This window comes from Gekko japonicus, unplaced genomic scaffold (assembly GCF_001447785.1).
Source record: "Gekko japonicus isolate JY-2015 unplaced genomic scaffold, Gekko_japonicus_V1.1 scaffold557, whole genome shotgun sequence".
NCBI classification, from domain to species: domain Eukaryota; kingdom Metazoa; phylum Chordata; class Lepidosauria; order Squamata; family Gekkonidae; genus Gekko; species Gekko japonicus.
In genome coordinates this window covers 910,623-918,533 of record NW_015175986.1, presented here as the reverse complement: position 1 = coordinate 918,533, position 7,911 = coordinate 910,623, and the positions used below count along the sequence as shown (strand labels likewise).

The window sequence follows — 7,911 nt, the reverse complement described above, 5'->3', positions numbered from 1 at the left end:
TGCGTTCTGAGCCGCAGACAGAATTCTGTCTGCGCTGGCAGTGGCACTGAGCTTCATAGAGAGGCGCTCAGACAGATGTTGAGTTTGGGCCAAGCCATACGAAACAGCAGCTGAGAAAATCAAGAGCCTGCACTGGTTCCTGCTGGGCAAAACCCTCCATGGGAGGGTTTGGGCGCTGATGCAGACTGTGCTGCCCAGTGTGTGTCCCCCCCCCCCCGGCTCCACCACCCGCCTGTCAGGTCTGGAAGGCCACCAGCTGAGCTGCTCAGAGAGGATTCTCCTGCGTAGGGGTTAAGCCCTGCCGGAACGGGAGAGGGGCGCTGCCAGGCAAATGTGTGTGATCTGAACCGGCACGGGACTCGTGGCTCTGTGTGTGTTCGGGAGCAAACGAGGGCACCTCTCTCCAGTGCCACTAACGGGTGTCGTCTTCTCTTAGTGGTGGTGTCATGATCTACATCGATCGAATTGAAGTGGTGAACGTCTTGGCGCCGCATGCAGGTATTCCCCCCTACACAAGGAGCTTTGTCTCCCGTCAGGGAGGAGGGGGGCCTGGCGAGAAGGCTCGGAGGGGCTGGGAGTGCTCTCTGCCCGGGCTTTCGGAGGTCTTTGCTTCAGGTGGTTGTCTCTGGTTTGTAAACCAGACCCCCCCCCCCCCCCCCCCCCATCAGAGCGAGTGTACAGATGGGTGTGCTGGCACAGAAGTTAAGACGGGCCCCTTGAGCTAAGCAGGCAGCTGGTCCATATAAAGAATCTCTTATGAATAAATCTCGGCTGTAGAAAAAAGTGGTTGTCAGAGGCTTCACCGCAGTCAGGTGGACTGATTTGGCCGGGACATAAGCGCTGGGGAAGCAACAGAGTTAGACGTGTCAGAAGAGGGCTCCTGAGTCAGACCAAAGCTGAATCCCATCCAGTTTCCCGCTGTGGTCAGCGCAGGGTTGCCAAGTGCCTTCCTCCTGCTAGCGGGGGGGTGGGGGTGGGCGGGGGCGTCAGTCACGCTCTACTTTTGTGGGGAAACTCCATGTGGAAAATGGCTACAAACCGTAGAGTTTTGCCCAAAAAGTAGCATCCCCCCCAGAGGGTGCCAACACGGTGGTGCCACTTCCGGGTGTGAAGAGGCTGCAGGGAAGCCGGGGTTGTTCGGGGCGCTGGCTGCACACCCCTAAAAAGGCAGCTGCAGAGCTTGCCCTTCCTTGCAAAAGTCTCCAAGGGCCTGGGCTATGTTGGCGACCCCCGGGGGTCCCGGCCTGATCTCTCCGCTGCCCCCCGGGGGTGCTGCTCTCGCGCTTCCTTTCCTTGGCGAGACTGCCCCGGGGGTGGGGGGGTGCCTGCGCCAGTGTCCAAGGCGAAGTGCGTGTCGCTTGGGGCGTCTTATGTTTGCGTGAGGTTGCAATACCCTCTCTGCTCCTGCCGCCCCAGCCTACGACATCGTGAGGAACTTCACTGCCGACTATGACAAGGCTCTCATCTTTAACAAGATCCACCATGAGCTGAACCAGTTCTGCAGTGCCCACACTCTCCAGGAAGTGTACATTGAGCTCTTTGGTAAGCGTGGGCTCCCCCCCCTGCGCCAGTCATTGCCTCACTTGCTGACAAGAGGTGTCTTCCATGGAGTCTGCGCTCATAACTGGGCTCAGCTTTGGGTGGACTCTGGTGGCATAACGGTTTCCTTTGATCTTTGACAGCTAATTAAAAGTTACAGAAAGATTTATTGCCCTTTAAGCGAGATAAGAGTTCAGCTTGGCCTTTTTATCTGGTATTAGAAAAGATAACGAGCACCTGTCAGCTGTCTGCTCGGATGCACCTGTTTGATAAACTCATGGTTAAGAACCAATCACTGCTTTAGAGAACAATTACAAAGAGATCAAGAGTAAGATGATATTTTTTCCCTACGAAAATCCATTGCTGTGACAAGCAGATCAGACTTCTCCGCATGGAACTCCATGGAGAGATTAGGGGGTGTGGTTTCTCTCTTTGCGCGCACGTGACTTTGGTTTGTAGGGAAGTTCCTTAAAGCAGTTTTCAGACCACAGCCTGGAAGCTGGTTTGCTTTAAAATTTGAAAAGGGGGGGGGGTTTGCAGATGGGGGCAGGTGTGCTACTTCTTTCCTTCTTCCTCCCTCCCTCCCTCCCTCCCTCCCTCCGGGGAGGGGGCAGGGTCCTTTTCCAAGGCCGTTTTTCCTTGCCAGCCTGCTCCTGCATTTAATTCGGATGTGTTGCATTTGTCGGCTTCCTTGGGTGTTCTTTTTGTGCAGAAGGGTAATGATAGAAATAGGGTGCTGGAAAGAGCTTTGGGAAGCCTGAGCAGCTGGCTGACTTGGTAGTGATCCTGTCCCTCCTGTCTGCTGCTCCTAGACCAGATTGACGACCACCTGAAGACGGCACTGCAGCGGGACTTGAACGCCCTGGCGCCAGGGATCACCATCCAGGTAAGCCGGGTGGCGTGAAAAGGCCTCCCCTGTAAACAAAGAGCCTCGTAACTAGTTCCGGTCTTGGGTGAGGCTGGTGGGCGGGAGCTGAGAGGTCCAGAGAGGCTCCTTGTGCCTTCTGGTGGGCACCTGGCACTGCTTGCCTGCTGGTAAACGTTTGGTGTGGGTAAATGTTAGGTATCCCAGGGGAGTAGCCCAGGTTGCCTCCAAGCACGTCAGAAGGCAAGGGAGGTTTCTTTGCCCTTCCGGCTTTTAGCTGTCTGGATTCTGTACACAGGAAGGAGCTGCAGAGCACTGCTTCTGCCAGGAGGCCCCACAGGCCGGCAGCCGGGGGGGGTAAGGGTTCCTCCCCGGAAGAGGGTGGGGGGAGGCAGCCCAGGAGATTTCTAGATAGGGCCGTCTGTGCACGACAGTCAGTGAGGTGCTATTTAAGACCAGCTTTCTCTCTCTCTCTCTCTCTCAGAACGTATAACGTATGTTTTCTTTTGTTTACTACGGAATTTGTTTGCTGTCTTTAATTTCTGCTTCCCCCCGGCATCTCAAGGGACAGAGTTAAGACACGCGTGGCCAGGGAGCAGCACAGGGTGCAGCAACCGTTTGCAACGGCCCTCTCAAATAGTGGCTATGTTTGCTGGGTTTTTTCTTATAGAAAACGGGGATGTTTATACTTTTAAATTCCGTAAACATGCCAAAGAATAGAATAGAATAGTATATGATATAATAAGTTATATGTATTATGTTGATACATCATCAGTGAAGTTAGTTTAGGGTTGATAGGAGAGAGTGGCACCTATTCCAGCCTTTCCCAGAATCCTTGGGGTTCCCCCCCCCCCCGCGGCTTCAACCTTTCCAGAAGTTTCCCGTCCCTAGGAGGGCGCAGCCTGGGCTGGGCTGGGCTGGCCTGATCCTGTCTCAGCTCTCAGCCGCCCCGGACAGGGCTTGGATGGGAGAGTAGCCGGGAAGCCCAGGGCTCCAGCGCAGAGGCCGAGGCCACGTGTGGCAGACCGTCTTTGGACGTCCCTCGCACTGAAGGCCGCCTGGGGTCTGGGAGAGGACAAGAGGGAGGGTGGCTTGACTTGAGCGGTCTGTCTTCTTCACGCAGGCCGTGCGTGTGACAAAGCCCAAAATCCCCGAAGCCATCCGGAGGGATTTTGAACTTGTGTGAGTATTCCCCGCTGGAGTATTCCTCCCGAGAGCCGGGCACCCACAGCGGCCTGCTCCTTGTGGGGGTGGGGGCAGGATCCGTGGGTCTGGGCCCGCTGTCAGGGCCTCCTCCAGTCCCCTTTAAAGGCCACGTGAAACGCCCCCTTGCGCAGCTGTTGGGCTGCTCCTGGAGCCCTTGAAGACGTGGGGCTGTGGGCGCTCCTCGCAAGAGCGGAGTCAGCAGTGGGGATCCGTAGCTTGGGCGTTGTGGCTCCCTCGGCTCCCTCAGCGTGCCTGCGCTCCAGACCTGGAACTAGCCATGCACACGGACTTCCAGAAGGTTTTCCCGTAAGGTCCCTCACCAAAGACTCCCGGGCCAGGGGATGAAAAAGACAGGCCACCTCTGGATTCAAAATGAGCTAAAGGAAAGGAAGTCGAGATTAGGAATACGCACAGACAGTTCTTGCAGGGGAGGGAAGTGAGCAGAGGGGGCAACGTGAGGATCGGTATTAGGACCGGTGCGGTTTAATTTGTTTGTTACAGTCGGTGGGTGTGGATAGGCCCCGCCTGTGGTGTGAGTTGGGCGTGGGCTTGGGTTCACCCGTGGCGAGGATGCCTTCCCCCCCCCCCTGCTGCAAAGGCTTTGCAGGCCACCCACAAGAGATGCTGGAGAACTATAGACATGAGGATCAAAGTTTTGTGTAGTATAAGGTGCCACTTTTAAGCAAAGCTGGAGGCGCTGGAATTAGGCCGGACCTTTGGCAGCAGGTGGCCAGAGCAGTGTCTTCTGTTTTGCTCCGCAGGGAAACAGAAAAGACCAAACTCTTGATAGCAGCCGAGAAGCAGAAAGTCGTGGAGAAGGAGGCGGAGACGGAGAGGAGGAAGGCGCTCATAGGTAACGGGGGCCACCCTTTCTGGTGGAGACACACACACACAGCGGTTGAATTCACGCCCAGCGCTGAGCTGACCCTTCCCTGGCTGGGCCGTCCAGGTGCCCCCCCCCCTGGGCAAGAGCTCCAGTAGGCGGTCCCCTCCCAGAAAGAGGGAGGGGAGCAGTTGAAACCAGGCGATGGCCCCTGGGCTGCCTGCTGGGGGGCAGAAGCTGTTGCTCAGCTGGCCTGGTCCAAAATGACACGTGAGGGGTGCACGTGCGTGTGTGCGCTTTTGAGGTCTCCAGAACTCTTCTTCAGGCTGGAGCAGTGAAGAGGGGTGCTCTTTTCCCCCCATGGGAAATGCCGTCTGTTTATCTATAGGGGGAGGGGGGGCTGTTGTGTTGCAAATTAGCCATGTGAAAGGGGGCCCACGGACAGACCCCGGTGCTTGGACATCAAGTGGCTTTTTGCTCTCTTTTGCTAACATGGCTTAAATATTTTGTCCCTCGAACCCCCCCCCCCCCCCCCCACTGGTGCTTGTGGCGGCTGGTGCCGCAGGCCGTTCAGTTGCTGGGAACAGGCTGATGTCTCGTTGCAGAAGCCGAGAAGGTGGCTGAGGTGGCCAAGATTCGATACCGGCAGAAGGTCATGGAGACGTTAATAGGCAAGCGGATTTTGGAGCTAGAAGGCAAGTGTCGCCCGGCTCTCTCCTCCTCCTCCTCCTCCTCCCGCTCCCCCTCGCCGGAAGGGTGAGGGTGGGGGTGAGGGCTTCCTGCTCAGCCGGGCCAGGGTCCACCTTTTTCTGGCTGGCGTGCCCAAGAGTATCTGATGCCGTGCTCGGCCTGGAAGGGAAGGGCCTGTGCCAGACAGCACAGAGTCTCTCTTCCTTCCCCAGCTCCACGCCTGCCGGAAGGAAAGTGGGGGGGGGGGGCTTTGTTGGGGCTACGCTGGTCTGGCTGGGATTGGTGCCTGCGGGGCGGGGGCCCCTGGGAGTGTCCCGGTGGAGAGGGAGATGCAGGCCCTGAGCAGACCCGGGCCCAGAAGCTTGCTGGCCACTGGGAATGTGCGCTGCGGCCGCCGAGGAGGGGTGGAAAGGAAGGGCCGAGGAGTGGCGTCTTGCGGGTCCTTCAGGAGGAGGAGGAGGAGGAGGGTGGTCCCACACGGGGACTTGGCAGCCACTTGGCCACCAGGGCAGGAGGCAGAGATGGAGAAAGGAGGGCCGAGAGGCAAGCTGGGTGGGTGGGTGGGGAGACAGGAGAGCTTTGGAAGTGAGGACTGGACGTCTGTGCCGCCTCCAGCTCTCCCGGTCCCTGCAGCAGGGCAGCTGCCGTGTGGTCTCGGGTGCTTTCTGCAGCAGCACCTCCTGCTCTGTGGCGTGAGCAGAATGCCGACTCGCCCGGTCCTCAGGGTGCTGCACAGCAGAGCTCTTCAGGAGAGAGATGGCTCTTCTGTGGGCTGTGGATGTCAGCCTTTACGCTTTGAGTCCCTTTTGCGGGGGGAGAAAGGGTGGGGCAGAAGACTGCTTTAGAAAGGGCGACCGGAAAACCAGTGAAGTGATCTGCCCGTCCTGTGGCCACGGAGTCACAGAGAGAGGGAGGGAGGGAAGACCTGAGGAGGGGACGGCAGGGGAGCGGTGGCCCCGCAGCCCGGCCTGGGCTCTCTGGCCTTGTGTCTGTGGGAGGGTCGTGGCCAGGCGACGGGGAGCAAAAGGGAACCCCAGACAGAGTGAAGGCCAGTCAGGAGGGGGCCGGTGGTGAGAGCACTTCGCAGGCAGGCAGGCGGCTTCCAAAGCAAACGGGAGAGAGGAAGGCGGGGGGGTGGGGGAAGGAAGTTCAGCCTCTTGTCTTGGTTGAGTTTGAGGTGACCGGGTGGGTAGATCGGAGGTGCAGGATCAGACGGGTGAGGAGGTGCTGGCGGGTGCTGCTGGCCTTCATGTGCTTCTGGAAGCCTTGGGCTTTGGTCACCAAGGAGAGGGGAGAGAAGGAGAAAAGTAGGCGAGCCGGAAGAGACGCTTTAGTGGGGCATTCAGCAAAGGTGGAGAAAGCGCTCTCCCCTCCAGAGCCAGTTTGGTGCGGTGGTTAGGAGAGTGGACTCTAATCTGGGAGAACCGGGTTGGGTTCCCCACTCCTCCATGTGCAGCTGCTGGAGTGACTTTGGGTCAGTTACAAGTTCTTTCAGAGCTGTTCTCTCAGGGGCAGTTCGCTCCGAGCTCTCTCAGCCCCACCTGCCTCACAGGGTGTTTATGGTGGGGAGGGGAAGGGAAAGGAGATTGTAAGCCACTCTGAGACGCCTGCACTGAGCAGGGGGTTGAACTAGATGACCCCGGAGGTCCCTTCCAACACTGTGATTCTAAGTGAAGGGCGGGGTATGGCTCCAACCTCCCCCCCCCCCAATATGGCTCCTGCTGCTACTAAAGTGGATCCTCTTTGCCAGACCTGGCTTCGGCCCACACAGAAGGCAGCCCGTGCTTCCTTAGCGGTCCGGCTAAGGGGTGGGGTCTTGGGACACACAGGGCCTTTGAATGAGGCAGAAAGGGTGGTCCTTGCCTCAGCTTGCCCCCAGACTAGAGCCGCTGGATCCGCTGTCTCAGGTTTTGTTGTGCCTGAGCAGAGTAGCAGAGCAACAAAGCGAGTGGATCCCTGGGGCTCAGACCGTGGCCGCGAGTGCCCTCCCTCCCACCTGGCAGGCCCTGCCGTGCTCCCCTCCCCCCCCCGCCGACCCAGACCTCCTGCCGTGGCCCTGCCTAAGCAGTGCTTTCTTCTTCTTCTTCTCTTAGATGCTGCTTTTGTAGCCAGAGAGAAGGCAAAGGCAGATGCCAAGTACTACGCTGCTCAGAAAGCAGCCATTTCAAACAAGGTGTGCTCCCGTCACTTTTGCATCTGGGGTCCGGGACGGGGGGTGGGGTGGGGGGAGCACAAGAGCCCTCCCCTCGGAGGCCCTGGGAGCCCCCCACTCGGAGGCCTTGGGAGCCCCCCACTCTCTGGAGTCCGGCAGAAGGGAGGGGTCCTTCAGAAGCATCTTCACGTGTCCTCTCCCTCAACAGGTGAAACTCACCCCAGCCTACCTGGAGCTGGTCAGGTGCCAGGCTGTCGCAACCAACACCAAGCTGTACTTTGGAAACAGCCTCCCCCCCGGCTTGTTCCTGGGTTCCTGTGCCTTCAACTGCGTGGCCGCAAGCACTGCTGGAGACGCCCGGCTCATCTCCAGAACTGGGGGGCCCCCCCTCAGGCACGGAGATGGCAGCACCATGTGATGCTCCGGCGAGGCCGGGGCAACGGAGGCATTGTGGTCGTGGCGCTGCGTGGCCTCCGCAGTCGTAACTCATAACTGGTCTGGGGCCTGGATCCTCGTCCTCCAATCTGCCTTATCCGGGAATGTCGTCGTTATCCTAGAGAAGACAAATGCTTTCTGTGGCCTAAATCTGGGGTGGTCCTCTGCAGGCCATACCTGAGGATGTAGGGCGGGGGGGGG

At 58.6% G+C, this 7,911-nt stretch overlaps 1 protein-coding gene across 1 annotated transcript in view; it reads left to right on the top strand.

The window, feature by feature from the left end:
* LOC107123130 (erlin-1-like) overlaps nucleotides 1–7,892 on the top strand; it is an 8,152-nt gene extending 260 nt beyond the window's left edge. Inside the window, exons 2-9 of the mRNA XM_015426309.1 lie at nucleotides 437–498; nucleotides 1,417–1,542; nucleotides 2,352–2,425; nucleotides 3,528–3,586; nucleotides 4,372–4,463; nucleotides 5,039–5,128; nucleotides 7,217–7,296; nucleotides 7,484–7,892. Of these exons, the coding sequence (XP_015281795.1) occupies nucleotides 437–498; nucleotides 1,417–1,542; nucleotides 2,352–2,425; nucleotides 3,528–3,586; nucleotides 4,372–4,463; nucleotides 5,039–5,128; nucleotides 7,217–7,296; nucleotides 7,484–7,693 (793 nt within the window). The 3' untranslated portion in view covers nucleotides 7,694–7,892. The remainder of the gene's footprint in view (nucleotides 1–436; nucleotides 499–1,416; nucleotides 1,543–2,351; nucleotides 2,426–3,527; nucleotides 3,587–4,371; nucleotides 4,464–5,038; nucleotides 5,129–7,216; nucleotides 7,297–7,483) is intronic.
* Nucleotides 7,893–7,911: the final 19 nt, after the last annotated feature.